The sequence below is a fragment of the Anomaloglossus baeobatrachus genome, chromosome 4 (genome assembly GCF_048569485.1).
Source record: "Anomaloglossus baeobatrachus isolate aAnoBae1 chromosome 4, aAnoBae1.hap1, whole genome shotgun sequence".
Lineage (NCBI taxonomy): Eukaryota > Metazoa > Chordata > Amphibia > Anura > Aromobatidae > Anomaloglossus > Anomaloglossus baeobatrachus.
This window is the reverse complement of record NC_134356.1, coordinates 187665621-187685761: the sequence shown is the minus strand read 5'-3', so window position 1 is coordinate 187685761 and position 20141 is coordinate 187665621. Positions and strand designations below refer to the sequence as shown.

General features: G+C 45.8%; 1 protein-coding gene across 1 annotated transcript in view; it reads right to left on the bottom strand.

Annotated features, from left to right (window-relative positions):
- Positions 1-20141, bottom strand: part of STK32A (serine/threonine kinase 32A) — a 374739-nt gene that overhangs the window by 222460 nt on the left and 132138 nt on the right. Inside the window, exon 5 of the mRNA XM_075342342.1 lies at positions 5454-5627. Within this exon, the coding sequence (XP_075198457.1) occupies positions 5454-5627 (174 nt within the window). The remainder of the gene's footprint in view (positions 1-5453; positions 5628-20141) is intronic.

Below are 20141 nucleotides of genomic sequence, written 5' to 3'. Positions count from 1 at the left end.
GGGTGCCCATACTTTTGCACCGGTGAAATTTTGTTTAAATTCGGATTGCACATTTTCTGTTAGTACAATACACCTCATTTCAATCCAGAAATATGACTCAGTCCATCAGTTATTAGATATATGAAACTAAAATAGCTGTTACAAAAACCCAAATTGTTATAAAGAAAAAAGGTTAACATTAATAGAGGTGCCCAAACTTTTTCATATGACTGTATATATCTATCCAGCTATCTATCTTTCTAGCTTTTGACTGTATGTATCCCTCCCTCCCTTTTTTTGGGAGGTCCACTAAAAAAACGGAAGGCACAGGGATGTAAAACGGACCATATACAGAAAGTAAAGGATGCGGTTGCCACACGGATGTGCATTGTTTAAAAACTAGCCCTATGGCCTGAGTTATGGTTGACGCAGGAAGTCCCCATCACAAGGGCCTCCAATGACAAAGAGTAGTTAGGCTGGAGTAGGAGTACTGTCCTAGTTTGTCCGCCACTGCACAATGTGCATAGTGTTTACAAAAATTAGCCCTATGGCCTGAGTTATGGTTGACGCAAGAAGTCCCTATCACAAGGACCTACAATGACAAATAGTAGTTAAGCTGAAGTAGGAGTACTGTCCTGGTTTGTCTACTGCACAATGTGCATAGTGTTTACAAAAATTAGCACTATGGCATGAATCATGGTTGACGCAGGAAAGAAGTAGCTTTACGTACAGTGCCTACAAGTAGCATTCAACCCCTTGCAGATTTAGCAGGTTTTATAAGATGCAAATAAGTTAGAGCCTGAAAACTTCAAACAAGAGCAGGATTTATTAACATATGCATAAATCTTACAAACTAACAAGTTATGTTGCTCAGTTAAATTTTAATACATTTTCAACATAAAAGTGTGGGTCAATTATTATTCAACCCCTAGGTTTAATATTTTGTGGAATAACCCTTGTTTGCAACTACAGCTAATAATCGTCTTTTATATGACCTGATCAGGCCGGCACAGGTCTCTGGAGTTATCTTGGCCCACTCCTCCATGCAGATCTTCTCCAAGTTATCTAGGTTCTTTGGGTGTCTCATGTGGACTTTAATCTTGAGCTCCTTCCACAAGTTTTCAATTGGGTTAAGGTCAGGAGACTGACTAGGCCACTGCAACACCTTGATTTTTTCCCTCTTGAACTAGGCCTTGGTTTTCTTGGCTGTGTGCTTTGGGTCGCTGTCTTGTTGGAAGATGAAATGACGACCCATCTTAAGATCCTTGATGGAGGAGCGGAGGTTCTTGGCCAAAATCTCCAGGTAGGCCGTGCTATCCATCTTCCCATGGATGCGGACCAGATGGCCAGGCCCCTTGGCTGAGAAACAGCCCCACAGCATGATGCTGCCACCACCATGCTTGACTGCAGGGATGGTATTCTTGGGGTCGTATGCATTGCCATCCAGTCTCCAAACGTCACGTGTGTGGTTGGCACCAAAGATCTCGATCTTGGTCTCATCAGACCAGAGAACCTTGAACCAGTCTGTCTCAGAGTCCTCCAAGTGATCATGAGCAAACTGTAGACGAGCCTTGACATGACGCTTTGAAAGTAAAGGTACCTTACGGGCTCGTCTGGAACGGAGACCATTGCGGTGGAGTACGTTACTTATGGTATTGACTGAAACCAATGTCCCCACTGCCATGAGATCTTCCCGGAGCTCCTTCCTTGTTGTCCTTGGGTTAGCCTTGACTCTTCGGACAAGCCTGGCCTCGACACGGGTGGAAACTTTCAAAGGCTGTCCAGGCCGTGGAAGGCTAACAGTAGTTCCATAAGCCTTCCACTTCCGGATGATGCTCCCAACAGTGGAGACAGGTAGGCCCAACTCCTTGGAAAGGGTTTTGTACCCCTTGCCAGCCTTGTGACCCACCACGATCTTGTCTCTGATGGCCTTGGAATGCTCCTTTGTCTTTCCCATGTTGACCAAGTATGAGTGCTGTTCACAAGTTTGGGGAGGGTCTTAATTAGTCAGAAAAGGCTGGAAAAAGAGATAATTGTGATCAAACATGTGAAGCTCATTGTTCTTTGTGCCTGAAATACTTCTTAATACTTTAGGGGAACCAAACAGAATTCTTGTGGTTTGAGGGGTTGAATAATAAATGACCCTCTGAATAAACTTTTCACAATTTAAAAAAAAAAAGAAAAAAAGAAACAACATTCTTTTTTGCTGCAGTGCATTTCACACTTCCAGGCTGATCTACAGTCCAAATGTCACAATGCCAAGTTAATTCCGAATGTGTAAACCTGCTAAATCTGCAGGGGGTTGAATACTACTTGTAGGCACTGTATATGGCAAGGGGTGGACGTTAACAGCAGTAGCCAAAATTAACAATTTGGGGGAATTTAGTTTGGCTTTCTCTCATCTGGAGAGATGGCAAACTGTGGAGAAATCCAGTCCTTGTTAAATTTAAACAGATTAAGGGTACCTTCACACTTAGCGATGCAGCAGTGATCCGACCAGCGATCTGACCTGGTCAGGATCGCTGCTGCATCGCTACATGGTCGCTGGTGAGCTGTCAAACAGGCAGATCTCACCAGCGACCACTGAACAGCCCCCAGCCAGCAGCGACGTGCAAGCGACGCTGCGCTTGCACGGAGCCGCCGACTGGAAGCTGCGGAGACTGGTAACTAAGGTAAACATCGGGTATGGTTACCCGATGTTTACATTAGTTACCAGCACTGTGTGCAGAGAGCAGGGAGCCGCGCACACTGAGCGCTGGCTCCTTGCTCTCCTAGCTGCTGTACACATCGGGTTAATTAACCCGATGTGTAATGCAGCTACATGTGCAGAGAGCAGGGAGCCACGCACACTGCTTAGCGCTGGCTCCTTGCTCTCCTAGCTGCTGTACACATCGGGTTAATTAACCCGATGTGTACAGCAGCTACATGTGCAGAGAGCCGGAGCCGGCAGCACAGGCAGCGTGAGAGCTGCGGAGGCTGGTAACTAAGGTAAATATCGGGTAACCACCTTGGTTACCCGATGTTTATCTTGGTTACAAGCTTACCTCAGCTGTCAGACGCCGGCTCCTGCTCCCTGCTCGCTTCATTTGTCGCTCTCTCGCTGACACACACAGCGATCTGTGTGTCACAGCGGGAGAGCGGCTTTGAAGAAAACGAACCAGGGCTGTGTGTAACGAGCAGCGATCTCGCAGCAGGGGCCAGATCGCTGCTCAGTGTCACACACAGCGAGATCGCTAATGAGGTCACTGCTGCGTCACAAAAAGCGTGACTCAGCAGCGATCTCGGCAGCGAGCTCGCTGTGTGTGAAGCACCCCTAAGTATGTCTGCATTATCTGTGGAGAGGTGTGAATGCCTATCAGTGATGATAGCCCCAGCAGAACTAAAAACATGCTCTGACATCACACTAGCAGGCCAGCACCTCCAAGGCGTATAAGGTGAGGTCGGGCCAAGTGTTCACCTTGGACACCCAATAATTAAAAGGGAACTGAAGTATCAGCGAGGACGTATCCCTTGATCATGTTGCTCAACTTCTCCCTCCTTGGTATTGTTACAGGCACAGATAGCCCTTGCTGATATCCTGGTTTATTGAAAATGGCCCTATTTGCACACATTTTCCCCCCACCTCTGTTGGATCTGGTGTTGGTGTCTCTCCCCATTAATCCTTGGTGTTGAAAAGAGCCAGTAAATATGCCGCCAGCGTTGCCTGAGGGGGATGTTATCATCAACTGATCTACAATGACCCTCTAAAGATTCCATTGTGTAACCCTTTGGTGACTCCAAAAGGAGAGAAGGAAATTTCTCCTTGTACTGCGGGTCCAGAAAGGTGGCCAACCAGTAAAACGTTTTGTATAAAATGTGTATCACACGAGGGTCTTGCCACAGACACTTACACATGAACTGTGCCATGTGGGCCAAGCTGCAAACAGGCAAAGGTTCTGTACCCCCACCAGGAAGATCAATAATATTCATCCTCAACTCTGACTCGCCGCCTCCTTCACCTCCTTCTCTCCAGCCCATCCATACTGGACAGACATGAAGCTGGGGTTGAAAGTCCCCTGTGTAGCATTAGGAGTCCCATGCGTAGAACAGAGAAAAACGTCTTCGTCCTTCTCATTCTTCCCATCCTCCTCATCATCACCCAATGTTGCCTCAGAATTTTGACTGGGCTGGGTAGTATCACCAATGGGGAAATCTGGCTCCATAGCCATATGCTGGGCACTCAAAGCTTCCTCTTTGTATTTGCAAAAGCCACCAGTAATGTATGAATATGGCTGACGTCGACGGACTTCACAAGTCAGGCTGTGAAACCCTAACTATTGGGAAACAGGAATGGTGCTTTACTGTATCAGGCACCACAAAATGGTAGAGTCCTGCTTTGTATTTGCAAAAGCCACTAGTAACGTATGAACGTGGCTATAGTGGACGGATGGCACAAGTCAGGCTGTGAAACCCTGACTATTGTGGAAACAGGTCCAGAATCCCTACCTAATCCACAGTCTCTGCCTCCCTGATGTGACTTTGTACAGTGCTATCAGCTCTTAAAAGAGCTATTGTATTCTGGTTTCTGGACAGTACGATGGAGGTAGTGACAGACACCCACTGCTGTGAACACTCTCCGTACGCTGAAATCTGTCACTGAATGCTACACTGACCTATGCTGCAGGTAGCCCTGAAAAGGGCTTTTTGTGTTATTAAGAGGCCTACACTTTCCCTAGCAACTTCTTGCTCTATGCCTACGCTGATACAATGAAGGCTTCGGGCGCAATGTGCGCAAAATAGCGGCAGAAGGTCTTTTATAGACCCCATGATGCTGAGCAGCCAGCCAATCACAGTAACGCCACAACCAAGATGGATGCGGCATCACTGTAATTGGTTAAGAAGCCCAGCATGTTTATTGGCTGAAAATCAGGTGCCAAAATGGCTGGGCGGGACATCCGAATATAGGGAGGCGAATACTCTATTACAGTATAACGGAATAGCCAGAGTACCGTTCTATTCTACGAATAGCGCATAGTAATGAATACGCTCGCTCATCACTAGTAACTTGTCATGAATTACATAAGCTGTGATGTCATAACCTCATTTCACTCTCATCCCAGCTCTGCCAAAATTGGTGTGAAATCAAGAAAAAAGTAAAAATTTTTGGTCAAATTCGTGACTTTTCAAATTGATTTTTTGACAAAGTTCTGCCGTAATCGCTTTGATGAAATAAGCCTATGATTTTTTCAGCTCTGGAGCCCCTATTCCAGGATGTGGCTAACTTAAGATACTAAAACGGATGAAAAATCCTTCATAAGCAGAAGACACCATCATACCTGTCGAGTATGTGGGAGGTAGGAGGAAAAAATTCAACTGACAGCATTCTAAAGCATGTAGCATACTTAAGTATATAATGAAATATTCAAAAACAAGTAGCCCATGTGAAATGCCAGTGTACACAGAGAGCAAATGCATAAACAGGAAAACAAACTCACCGGTGAATGATATTTTTGCTCTGTAAGTAGTCAAGAGCCATGGCTATTTCACAGATAAAGAGCTTTACAGAGGCCTCAGTGAAACGAACATTTTGCTGAAGATGGAATCTAAGGTCACCACCAAGGAGAAGATCCACAACCATAAACATATCCTCCTCGTCTTGAAATGAATACCTAAAATGCAAAATACAAAAAATATCAACTCTTTCAAAAGCTTCACCAGTATAAAAAAATGCATATGCAAGAATAAGAAGTCCTGCATTATCAGTGCGTCATGTCCAATAATTCCCAATGCATGAGAATGATAGTATGGAAATCTTTCCCTGCTGACATGTCTGCTTAATGCTTAAGGCCTCATTGACATCAATCTGTATTTAGAAAGTCTAGAATAGAAAGTCAATGTTAGTTAATGTAATTATTCAAACGGATGTACTACAAAAAACCTTTTAAGCTCTAAGGCTGAAATGGTTAAAATTGTCAAATACATGCAGGCAAAACAATTTAGATTAGTGTAGCTTCTTAAAATTACATTGGTTTTATAGTCCTTTCCTTTCCACACCTTTTCAAAACTACAGAAATAACTTTTCACCTCGAAAATCCCAATGAGAAAAAAATATTACACTTCATTATTTTTCATTTTCACCTTAAGCCGCAAAACATAAAAATTACCATTAGGGAAAAACTTTGGTAAATGTGTTGTACAATTCGCTAATGCAGAACTGGAACAACCTATTTTTTACTAGGGTCAAAAGATAACTGAAAATTGCATTTTTTTTCCATAAAAATTAGGATTTTGCCCTAAACTACTAACTTTCAAAAGGAGAAAATAGACTAGGCTGTTGTGCAATTTCTTCTGAATACACTGATACTCCATATGTGGTCAGAAACTACTGTTTGGGCGCACAGCAGGACTGGAATTCAAAGAGTAGCGTTTGACGATTTGAGCACAATTTCTGCTACAATAGATTGTGGATACCATGTCACTTTAGCAGAATCCCTGGTAAGCTAAAACTACAGAAACCCCTAATAGTGACCCCCAGTTTGGAAACTGTACCCCTTAAAAAATGTGTCTAGTATTTTTGTGATCATTTTAAACCCACAGGTGATTCACAGAATATTATAATATTGAGCTGTGAAAATTAAAAATTACATTTTTTAGCCCAAGTATTTCATATTCAAAAAGGGCTAATAGGAGAAAAAGCACCACGTAATTTGCTATGCAACTTCTCATGAGTACGCTGATTTGTGGACAGAAACTGCTTTTCCACCACAGTGTAAAGCTAAAAAGGGAAGGAGCACCAGAATGGAGTTCAAATTTTGCTGAAATAGTTTGCAGGTGCCATTTCATTACATTACATGCCATTCATTTCCATTACATTAACAGAGTCCCTAGGGTGCCAGAACAACAAAAAAAAAACCCATAAGTGACCCAATTTTACAAACTGCACCCCTCAATAAATTTATCTAGTGAAGCCGTGAGTATATTGACACCACAGGTGCTTCAAACATTTTTATACAATTGAGCAGTGAAGGAAAAATAATTACATTTTTACCTTCAAAATGTTGTTTTAGCCCCAAATTTTACATTTTAACAAAAATTTATATGTAAAACTGGCCCCCATGTTTGGCACACAATTTATCCTGAATGTTAAAATAACCTGTATGGGGATGTATGGTAGTGTTTGGCCCCACTACAAGGCACTGGAAGTTAGGCATGCTATTTGACTTATTGGGCTTGGATTTTCCTAGAATACTTTGCAGACTCCGTATACAAAGTCCCAAAGTGCCACTGCAGCAGAATCTGCCACTCAAGTGATCCCACCTATGAAATTACACTCCTCTGGGAATACATCTACCTGGGTGTTTTGGCTTTTATTTCAAATATAGGATTTTTTCGGTGTTTGTGTTTATTTACTGTCTTTTAAAGATTAGTACTGTGGGGTCTCATAGATGCCTCCCATTACTAATCTAGGGCTTAGTGGCAGCTATAAGCGACGTCACACGGCAGGCGTACAATAGAAGCGGAGGGGAGGAGAGCAGCCGCAGGAAAGTCACGCCCACCTCATTGTTGGAGGACGCAGGTAAAGTGTTGTTCGTCGTTCCTGAGGTGTCACACGTAGTGATGTGTGCTGCCTCAGGAACGACGAACAACCTGCGTCCAAAAGCACTAACGATATTTGGGAAAGGAACGACATGTCAACGATCAACGATTAGGTGAGTATTTTGCATCGTTAGCGGTCGCTCGTACGTGTCACACGCAACGACGTCGTTAATGAGGCCGGATGTGCGTCACGAATTCCGTGACCCCAACTACATCTCGTTAGCGATGTCATTGCGTGTAAAGCAGCCTTTAAGCTAAGTTCCCTCAATGTCCTCAATGAGTATTTGGTGCATTTCTGAAGCAGCATTTCTGCACCAATTAGGTGAATTATGTTACTTGTGTTTTTTCATTGTGTTATTTAGTGGGGGGTTTTCACATACTTTTTTATCATGTTATTTTGTGTTGTGGCTTTTGCTTCTTTTTTAGTATTTCAAGTTTTAAATAAAAATGCATTGTTTTGAAAACATCTTGCTTCCTGAGCCTTATTAAAACTATATTGATAACATCATGTGCCGATTACATGCAATTTTTTTGCGTTTCCATTGCAGAAACACAATAAAAACACATGTGCATCTTATTCAAGTCAGTGAGGGAAATCTGCAAATAAAATGCATAGCTCAAGACAAATTGACATACTATGGGTCCAACAACCACCGCACATTAATTTGTACAGTGTTAGAATAAAAGCACTGTGGGCACAATATTTTTATAAGTCTCATCAGCCTTGCTCATACTGTAATACACGGTTCTTTTTGCATAAAAAAAAAATAAACGCAAAAAAAATCACTCCTGCACTTTTTTTTTAATTTAAGCCACCTGACCTTGATAATATACTTACCTGCCACCATCTTCATCTTTTTTCAGTGCCGCTCCAGTTCCGCAGTGTCATCTTCTACCTGTAACTTTTAACTGGCTGGAAGTCAGTTAGAAGTTACAGGTAGACATTGCGTTATCTTAGGGTGCCAAACTCTGTGGCCAGGCAGGGACAAATCAGGCTCAGATTTAAATGGGGCTTTACACGCAACGACATATCTAATCATATGTCGTCGGGGTCACGGAATTCGTGACGCACATCCGATGGAGTTAGCGATGTCGTTGCGTGTAACGATCAAAAATACTCACCTAATCGTTGATCGTTGACACGTCGTTCATTTTCAAAATCTCGTTGGTCGTTGTGGACGTAGGTTGTTCGTCGTTCCTGAGGCAGCACACAACGCTACGTGTGACACCCCGGGAATGACGAACAACAGCTTACCTGCGTTCTCCGGCAACGAGGTGGGCGTGTCGTTAATGCGGCTGGTCTCCGCCCCTCCGCTTCTATTGGTTGGTCGCTGTGTGACGGCGCATGAACCTTCCCCTTAACAAAGAGGTTGTTTGCCGCCCACAGTGACGTCGCTAGGAAGGTAAGTACGTGTGACGGGTGTTAGCGATATTGTGCGCCACGGGCAGCGATTTGCCCGTGACGCACAAACGACGGGGGCATGTGCTTTCACGAGCGTCATCGCTAACGATGTTGCTGTGTGTAAAGCAGCCTTAAGTCTTCTTCTAGTCTGACTAGGGACCAGTTGATTACACGTACTTCATCTTTCCTAATTTGCTCATCCTCATGTGATTGGTAGTGCTCAGTAGTCATTTTTATTTTTAAGTGGTGGTCTCTCACATTGAACTGTTCAACATCTGGTCATGGCCAGCTGAAGTCACCAACATCATGTGGCCTGCAATGGCATAGCCTCTCCATAGTTCACATCCCAGCCAGGGCCCACACCATCATTTAATATGCTGGAGTGTAAGAGATGAGTACCTCGCCCACATCTACTGCACCGCACCCCGTTATACTTAGCATAGTCGATGTCATGATTTCTCTGCTTAGTGTGTCTTTGATGCAATGAGTGACTTTTTGCTGTACTATGGAATTTGGGTGCACAGAGCTGTTGGTGTGTTGAGTGACAGCTCAGTCAACCAATATGATACTGGATGGTACTGGGTTTCTTCAGGTGTTCCCTGTTCCGTGCGATTGCCCAGCTACAGCTACTTAGCTGGGCAGTTTATCCCAGTACACTGCCAGTCATAGCATTCTGCTCAATAGTGTTTGCTGTCCACCTTTGACCACATCTGACCTTCTGTTTGCCTTGTCCCTTTGCTCTGATCCACTCTCTTAGGCCTCAAACGCACATCTGTGAAACACGTGCGTGCTTGGTCCACCATTTCCGTATACACCGTAGACACGTACAAACATGCACCAATGTTATGCTATGTTTGAGGTCACACGTGCGTTATTCCATACGGTCTGTGTGTCCGTGTCCGTGATACGTATGTGTATCCGTTTTGCATGGAAGCATGTCCATTTTCTGCACGGAACACGCACACACGGACCCAATGGAAGTCTATGGGTCCGTGAGCATACGTACGTGACACGGATGCATCTCCGTATGCTCCGTGTACGTTTTGTGCTTTTTTCTAGCGATGTCGGTCATTCTTTCTTTTTCTGTGTATGTCGGTCAATCTCCCTCAGTCCGTTGGTCGGTCTCTCTGTCTTGTCTGTCCTTCTCTCAGTCTGTCGGTCAGTCTCCCCCCTCTCTCATACTCACCGTTCCCCGATCACCGGCGCGGCGCTGCACAGCTGTTAAAAAAACTCTGGCGGCTTTTACTATTTTGAAAAAGCCGTCCGCTCATTAATCAATCTCGTATTCCCTTCTTTCCCCGCCCACCGGCGCCTATGATTGGTTGCAGTAAGACACGCCCCCACGCTGAGTGACAGCTGTCTCACTGCAACCAATCGCAGCCACCGTTGGGCATGTCAATATCGAGCAGTAAAATAAATAAATAAATGATTTAAAAAAAACAACGTGCGGTTCCCCTCATTTTAATATCAGCCAGGGTAAAGTCAAACGGCTGAAGGCTGGTATTCTCAGGATAGGGAGCCCCACATTATGGGGAGCCCCCCAGCCTAACAATATCAGCCAGCAGCCGCCCAGAATAGCCGCATCCATTAGATGCGACAGTTCTGGGACTCTACCCGGCTCTTCCCGATTTGCCCTGGTGCGTTGGCAATCGGGATAATAAGGAGTTAATGGCAGCAGCCCATAGCTGCCACTAAGTCCAAGATTAATCATGTCAGGCGTCTCCCCGAGATACCTTCCATGATTAATCTGTAAGTTACAGTAAATAAACACATACACCCGAAGAAATCCTTTATTTTGAATAATAAACACTAACAAATACTTACGTTCACCACTTTATTAAGCCCGAAAAAGCCATCCATGTCCGGTGTAATCCACGGAGGTCCCGCGTCACTTCCAGCTCAGCAGCATGAAGGTGACAAGAGCTGCAGAAGAACACCGCCGCTCCTGTCAGCTCCACACAGCAACTGAGGTGAGAAGTGCGATCAACGATGATGTCACTCAGGTTACTCGCGGCCACCGCTGGATCCTCCAACTGTGACAGCAAGTCGCCCAAGTGACAGTGATGAAGTCACAGGTGAGTTGCGGTCACGGGTGGAGGATCCTGCTAGCCGCGGGTAACCTGAGTGACGGCAGCGCTAATCGCGTTGCTCACTTCAGTCACTCAGGGGATTAGTGGTCACCGGTGAGTCCTTCACGGGTGACCGCTAATCAGGCTGCGACACAGACAGAGCCGCTGTATGGCAATGAAGTCGGGTGAAGTTCACCCGAGTTCATTCTCATCGCGCGTCGCTGTCTGCTGTCAGTTGACATGTATCAACGTCATTGTGCATCACACACGGAACATTTCACACGGGCAACACACGGACATGTCACTTACGTATCTCACGCACATACGGACATTTAACATGCACACACGACTAGCATACGCAATTCACACGGATGCCACACGTACCATAAAAACGGACTTAAAAATGGATCCGAAAAACGGAACGTAACACACGTGCGTGTTTTTCACGTATGTATGTCGGAGGCCTTACAAGTATTCTGACTTTGGACCATAACCTGACTACCCCTCTGCCTATCCTCTTAATTCTTGATGTGCCCTTCTGTTATCAGAACCTGGAACATTTGATTTTCCTGTCTCACTGCTTGTCCATGTAGTGACTAGCATAACAATTAACAAGCTTAAGTTTCGCACCAGGAAGAAAAAGGGATGTGTAGACCTCCACAGAGAGCAGCTCCTGCTGAGTAGATGCCAGAGACCAGGGCTGATAACATCTGAGGAAGGGAATGGAGCTGAGGACTGGGGATCCTTGGAGAGTGTTGCACCCGGTGGCAGTACTAACTACGCTACCGGGCAAGAGAGAGAGAGAATGGCGGCGGGTCCCCAAGATGCTCCATGCCACGGGGATAGCAGTAACGCAGTCAGAAAGAGAGGGAGACCCCCCAGATCACTCCACCGGACCCTTCCTTCTACCTGCCCGGGACTGACCAGAGGCTACAGGCGGCGAGGGCCAGCACCTGGGTGCGATGTGGAACAGACTGTAAATAAAGAACAACTGGAACCGCACTCTGAGACTGGTGTGAGTAATGCCGCCGCCCTGTGCCCCTGGTGTCCCTGAGGACTGTTGCCCTGGATCTCATTAACCTCCCGGGGCTCCCCTGCTCCATCTGTGGGGAGTGATTCCATCTGGCTGCTTATAACATCTGCCCCGGAGAGAGACTGTGCAGCGGCGGCTGAACACCTGGCCGCATACCATGGGTGGGGCTGCTAGGATCCCCCGTTCCCGTCCCGTACTGTTTCCTGGGGCAGAGCGGTAGCAGAGGAGGCCGAGACCTCAGTGGCCGCCGTGAGTGATGGCAAGCTCCCCAGGAACCCGTTACCCTCCTTCCACCCCCCCCCCTTGTCACACCGGACTGACTTTGGGCCTTTCCTTTTATTGAAACTCGCCGGGGTGACGGAAGCCGGGTCGGGCCACTCACCCCGACCCCGAATACCACCGGCCCGGTGACCGTGCCAGCCCTGCAGGCCTCGGCGCGGGCGTTTCAGTATATTCTCTAATTGGGCTATAGTCAGCAGTGGGGTACCACAAGGATCTGTGCTAGGACTGATTCTTTTTAATCTCTTTATAAATGACCTTGTGGATGGGATAGATCGTAAAGTGTCAGTCTTTGCTGATGACACCAAACTATGTAGGATATTAAAAACAGACCTTGATTATACAATATTATAAAACGATCTCTGGATAAGATGTCAGAATGTGCAGACACTTGGCAAATGAGATTTAATGTTGCTAAATGTGAAGTAATGCACTTAGGATGGAGTAATCCTATAGCTATGTATACATTAAATGGAAGTAAACTCAGGATTACAGAACAGGAGAAGGACTTGGGTATTCTGGTTACAAAGAAGCGGAGCAGCAATACTCAATGTCAAGCAGCAAAAGCAAAGAAGATTTTAGGGTGTATAAAAAGAGAGATTAGATCCCGTGATCCCAACGTATTGTTACCCCTTTATAAATCACTTGTAACGCCATATCTGGAATATAAGATCCAGTTTTGGGCTCCACATTTTAAAAAGGATATTCAAAAGTAAGAAACTCAGTTCAAAGGTTTGCAACTAGATTATTGCAAGGAAAGGAAGGCCTCCCATATGATGAGAGGTTGAAAAAATTGGATTTGTTTAGCTTCAAAAAAAGACATCTCAGAGGAGAACTCATTTATATGTGTTATACTCTCACCGCCGGGGATGAGACGGCGAGCGCGGGGATGACGTGCATCCCAAGGGAGAGGTGCACCCACTGGACCACAGGAGGAACCTGGACCCACACAGACAAGGGAGGGGCAGAGTCCAGGGACTGTGGCAGCTGAGTCAGGGCTAGGTGACCGCAGGATAAGGGACAGTTCACAGTTCAAGGACAGACGGACTGGCACAGGATCACAGTACAGTTCAGGCAGGGTAGACAGATCAGGAACAGATCAGGATCAGGCAGGTCCCAGGAGACAGAAATGGCCTAGAAACTCAGGCAAGATGGAACAAGGATTCAGGCTGGTCCCAGGACACAGGAGTTCATGCAACAAAGATCAGGGACACTGGCTGGTCCCACCAGGGAAACAGACAGGAACACACGACAACAGACAATGGAACAGGATAGGCACAGGAAGTCCTCAGACAGGGCTTCAGACAACGGCATGGGTCATCAGACACCAGACATCAGGTACAGACCACAGCAGGGCAGCAGAGGTACAATAAGCCTAGGCCGCAGCAGGGCTTCAGGTACTGAACACACGAACAAAGCTGGAGTCTCAAGACAGGCCAGTAACTGGATACACCGATCCCTGAATACGCAGGTACCTGAATACGCCGGATCCAAGGATAGCCGAACTACAGACAGGATACCAGACTCAGACAGGTGACTGAACTGAGGCAGAACACCGGATTACAACAGTAGAAGACTCGAGCAAGTGAGCGGCAGCAGTAACACAGATGGGCACAGACTGCGACATGGATCGCAGCAGGGTGGTGCTGGCACAGACGGGTAAGGACCACAACAGGGTGGTGCAGGCACAGCGGGATTGAACCGCAACATGATTGTGCAGACAAAATAGGATTGGACAGCAAAAGGGTGGTGCAGGCACTGTGGGATTGGACCACAACAGGGTTGTGCAGGCATCGTGGGATTGGCCGCAACAGGGTGGTGCCAGCTCCGTGGGATTGGACCGCAAAAGGGTAGTGCAAGTGTACCGCCCCTGCAGCAATCGGACTGCTTGGATCCGGGGTTTACCGTGGCTCGAGGGTCTTCGGACCCAGGGGCTCGCGGCCACTCAAAAATGAAAAGGGGGGGGTATATTTACAGGGGGTTAGTTATTGTTTGTGACGCCACCCGTGGTTCGCGGTAAATGGGAGTACAGTCGCTGCTGATGGGAGTACCCAGTGGAGATGGAGCGGGGACAGCCAGATGACGTTCCCTCCACGGGTAGCGGAAGGCCCCGGGACTATTGATGGTGGTGGTGCAGGGATAAGGGGGGGCAGGCCAAGCAGCAGGCCAGATGCAGTGGGGGAAATGCAGCGTACTCACTCAGCTGAGACCCAGGCTATATATGCGTGCCAATCCACATTATACGCATATATAGCCTGGGTTTCAGCTTCTCATACACGGTAAGTTTTTTAACTGCATGAGAGGACACACACAAGCTAGGGACCCCAATGTAGAGAAATACTTTGGCGTATTGTTGGGGCTCTATTGCATTGATCAATTCAATAGCTAAATTTCTCTTTATTCATATGTTCATGGCAGTAATGCAGGTTCCATTTTTCCCATTTTCATCCTTACTTATAGCTATTGGATTTTTCATGTCAGTATTCACACAGCAGTTTCTGCTATTACATGTATTCCCCTTACATAGTCACTGGTGTGCATACCTTTTCTCCATATAGTGATGTTTTTTAGGTTCTTGCACCCAGTTCAGACTTAGGCGGGCTTTGCACGTTGCGACATCGCAAGCCGATGCTGCGATGTCGCACGCGATAGTCCCCGCCCCCGCCGCAACAGCGATATCTTGTGATTCCTGGCGTAGCGAACATTATCGCTACGCCAGCTTCACATGCACTCACCTGTCCTGCGACGTCGCTGTGGCCGGCGTCCCACCTCCTTCCTAAGGGGGCGGGTTGTATAACGTCACAGCGACGTCACACGGCAGGCGGCCAATCAAAGCGGAGGGGCGGAGATGAGCAGGATGTAAACATCCCGCCCACCTTCTTCCTTACGTATAGCCGTCGGCGGCAGGTAAGGTGATGTTCCTTGGTCCTGTGGCTTCACACACAGCGATATGTGCTGCCGCAGGAACAATGAACAACATCGTGCCTGTCGCGGCAGCGTAATTATGAAAAAGTCGGAGCATACACCGATGATACGATAACGACGCTTTTGCGCTCGTTAATCGTATCATCTAGGATTTACACACTACGATGTCGAAAGTGACGCCGGATGTGCGTCACTTTCGATTTGACCCCACCGACATCACACGTGCGATGTTGCAACGTGCAAAGCCGCCCTTAGAATGGTGTTCCAAACTTTATTCTTTATTTGTTAGTAGTTTTTCGTTTGTGAACCCTCCCCACTCACACCTATTACCAATCCACATGATACGCATAAATAGCCTGGGTCTCAGCTTCCCATACACGGTAAGTTTTTTAACTGCATGAGAGGACACACACTAGCTAGGGACCCCAACGTAGAGAAATACTTTGGCGTAGTGTTGGGGCTCTATTGCATTGATCAATTCAGTAGCTAAATTTCTCTTTATTCATATGTTCATGGCAGTAATGCAGGTTCCATTTTTCCCATTTTCATTCTTACATATAGCTATTGGATTTTTCATGTCAGTATTCACACAGCAGTTTCTGCTATTACATGTATTCCCCTTACATAGTCACTGGTGTGCATACCTTATCTCCCCATAGTGATGTTTTTTAGGTTTTTGCACCCAGTTCAGACTTAGAATGGTGTTCCAAACGTTATTCCTTATTTCCTCTCTCACTGAAAGCTGACATTCCACTCCACTAAGTCCATCCCACCAGTCTGCCTGACCCCTAGGCGGGTGGCCCTATTCCAGCTAGACCAACTACTGGTGTGCCTGACAGGGTGTGGTGTAAGGTGACTAGGATTTGAATGCTGATAGAAGCAACACCAAAGGTTAGGATCCCAGAACCATGGAAGGTGGGTTCTGCACTATAAGGAAAGGAGTGCAGTTCCCTGTGACACCCTGACTAGTGCAGGGGCGTCACACAAGCACAGCGGGATTGAATAGCAACAGGATGGTACAAGCGCAACGGCTCTGGACCGCAACAGGGTGGTGCAAGCACAGCGGGTTTGGACCGCAACAGGGTAGTGCAAGCACAGCAGGTTTGAATCGCAAAAGGGTAGTCCACTCACAGCAAGCTTGGACCAATACAGGATGGTGCAGGCACATCAGGCACTTCAGAATCAGGTTCACAACACCAACAGGACTTTTTTCACAAATACAGGATACAGCAAGGTTACAGGTTCAGAACATAGCAGAGCTACAGGAACAGAATACAAACTGGTACCAGGGGAACACATGGACAGGACAGGTCCAGGGCGGACATCAGCATGCCAGAACTAGATACAATGAGGACTGGTGCAGAATACGGGCAGACCAGAGCAACATGGCAGGAACAACACAGAACTAGGTTTAATAACCTAAGGAAGTTGTTTGACGCCCATCAGGGAAGAGAAACTTTTACACCAGATGCCTCCCAGCCATAGACTGGGGACATCTTAGCAAGGTGCGCATGCTTTCTAATAAAAAAACAGGAAGCATGCGCGCGTGCCCCCTAGGCTAGCGGCCAGGAAACCCCACACAACATATGGAGAGCCTGGGACCTAGACAGGAGCTGAAGACATCACATGTGGGCATCCACGGGTGGGGTCAGCCAGGGACCGCAATGCACGTGGATAGAAATGAAGGTAAGAGGAGGGGCAGGGACATGGCGCCAGGATGCTGGGTAGCGCCGGTGTACTAGGGAAGTTGGTGCTACAATATGTATAAATACATGTTACTACATGTGTGGTCAATACAAAAGACTGGCAAATGACTTATTCCTTCCAAAGACAATACTAAGGGCCAGGATGCACTCACTACAAGTGCAAAAAGGCAATTCCGGCAGCTAAATAGGAAAGGGTTCTTTACAGTTAGAGCAGCCAGACTGTGGAATGCCCTACCACAAGAGGTAGTAATGGCAGACACTTTAACAAGTTTTTAAAAAAGGGCTGGAGAATTTCCTAATTACACACAAAATTGTCGGTTACAAATGATTTAGTGACAAAATATATAAGTAGTGGAGGAAGGTTGATGGACCAAGGTCTTTTTTCAATCTATGTAACTACAGTTAGGTCCAGAAATATTTGGACAGTGACACAAGTTTTGTTATTTTAGCTGTTTACAAAAACATGTCCAGAAATACAATTATATATATAATATGGGCTGAAAGTGCACACTCCCAGCTGCAATATGAGAGTTTTCACATCCAAATCGGAGAAAGGGTTTAGGAATCATAGCTCTGTAATGCATAGCCTCCTCTTTTTCAAGGGACCAAAAGTAATTGGACAAGGGACTCTAAGGGCTGCAATTAACTCTGAAGGCGTCTCCGTCGTTAACCTGTAATCAATGAAGTAGTTAAAAGGTCTGGGGTTGATTACAGGTGTGTGGTTTTGCATTTGGAAGCTGTTGCTGTGACCAGACAACATGCGGTCTAAGGAACTCTCAATTGAGGTGAAGCAGAACATCCTGAGGCTGAAAAAAAAGAAAAAATCCATCAGAGAGATAGCAGACATGCTTGGAGTAGCAAAATCAACAGTCGGGTACATTCTGAGAAAAAAGGAATTGACTGGTGAGCTTGGGAACTCAAAAAGGCCTGGGCGTCCACGGATGACAACAGTGGTGGATGATCGCCGCATACTTTCTTTGGTGAAGAAGAACCCGTTCACAACATCAACTGAAGTCCAGAACACTCTCAGTGAAGTAGGTGTATCTGTCTCTAAGTCAACAGTAAAGAGAAGACTCCATGAAAGTAAATACAAAGGGTTCACATCTAGATGCAAACCATTCATCAATTCCAAAAATAGACAGGCCAGAGTTAAATTTGCTGAAAAACACCTCATGAAGCCAGCTCAGTTCTGGAAAAGTATTCTATGGACAGATGAGACAAAGATCAACCTGTACCAGAATGATGGGAAGAAAAAAGTTTGGAGAAGAAAGGGAACGGCACATGATCCAAGGCACACCACATCCTCTGTAAAACATGGTGGAGGCAACGTGATGGCATGGGCATGCATGGCTTTCAATGGCACTGGGTCACTTGTGTTTATTGATGACATAACAGCAGACAAGAGTAGCCGGATGAATTCTGAAGTGTACCGGGATATACTTTCAGCCCAGATTCAGCCAAATGCCGCAAAGTTGATCGGACGGCGCTTCATAGTACAGATGGACAATGACCCCAAGCATACAGCCAAAGCTACCCAGGAGTTCATGAGTGCAAAAAAGTGGAACATTCTGCAATGGCCAAGTCAATCACCAGATCTTAACCCAATTGAGCATGCATTTCACTTGCTCAAATCCAGACTTAAGACGGAAAGACCCACAAACAAGCAAGACCTGAAGGCTGCGGCTGTAAAGGCCTGGCAAAGCATTAAGAAGGAGGAAACCCAGCGTTTGGTGATGTCCATGGGTTCCAGACTTAAGGCAGTGATTGCCTCCAAAGGATTCGCAACAAAATATTGAAAATAAAAATATTTTGTTTGGGTTTGGTTTATTTGTCCAATTACTTTTGACCTCCTAAAATGTGGAGTGTTTGTAAAGAAATGTGTACAATTCCTACAATTTCTATCAGATATTTTTGTTCAAACCTTCAAATTAAACGTTACAATCTGCACTTGAATTTTGTTGTAGAGGTTTCATTTCAAATCCAATGTGGTGGCATGCAGAGCCCAACTCGCGAAAATTGTGTCACTGTCCAAATATTTCTGGACCTAACTGTATGTTTACCTCCCCAGTTTTGTTGCGCTCGCTGCGCAGTCCCCTGTTGGATTGATGGATTGAGAGATGATGAAGCTGCAATAGAGTTGTACTACCTCCGCAAAGGAGTGGGCCCAATCCAGTATGGACATTACTTCTAAGAAACTCTGGGCCTGTCTTATGGACAGGAGGGAGGTAAAAGAACAGTGTCCTCGTCATAAGGACTGATGGGGGAACAATGGACTGTGCTCTTCATGTATAGCACTACCCTTAAAGGGATGAACTGTGCTATGTTGTGTTGGCTTGAGGGTCCTTACTAATATGGGCTAAATTAACCCGAAGGATTGGTGCCGAGTTAGAAAAAAGACTCAATTGGTTGTGGTTCCAGGGTTCTAACCAAGTAAGAATCCTAACCAAGTAGTTGCTCTCGGAAAAAAAAAAGGACTCCATACTGGTTACCGCCATGCACCATGTTACACTATGAGGGTCATTGCTGGGCAAGAGGCAGCTACTTAGGCTTGAAAAGGTATGTAGATACAGTGCCAGAGATTTTAACTGAATATTTGCTCCGACTCTAGCAATAAATAGTGACTGTCTAATAAGATGTGTTTACAATGTTTTATATATTTACAGTAGTGTGAAAAAGTGTTTGCCCCCTTCCTGATTCATTTTTCTTTTGCATGTTTGTCACACTTAAATGTTTCATATAACCAAACAAATTTAAATATTAGACAACGATAACACAAGTCAACACAAAATGCAGTTTATAAATGAAGGTCTTTATTTTTAAAGGAAAAATAACCAAACCTACAGGGCCCTGTGTGAATAAGTGATTGCCCCCTAAACCTAATAACTGGTTTGGCCACCCTTAGCAGCAACTTAACTGCAATCAAGCGTTTGCGATAACTGGCAATCAGTCATTTACAACACTCTTGTTGAATTCTGGCCCATTCATCTTTGCAGAATTGTTGTAATTCAGCCACATTGAAGGGTTTCCGAGCATGAATCGCCTTTTTAAGGTCATGCCACAGCATCTCAAACAGATTAAGTTCAGTACTTTGACTAGGCAACGCCAAAGTCTTAATTTTATTTTAATTAAGGGGTAGATTTATGGGTGTGTCTTGGATTATTGTCCTGCTGCAT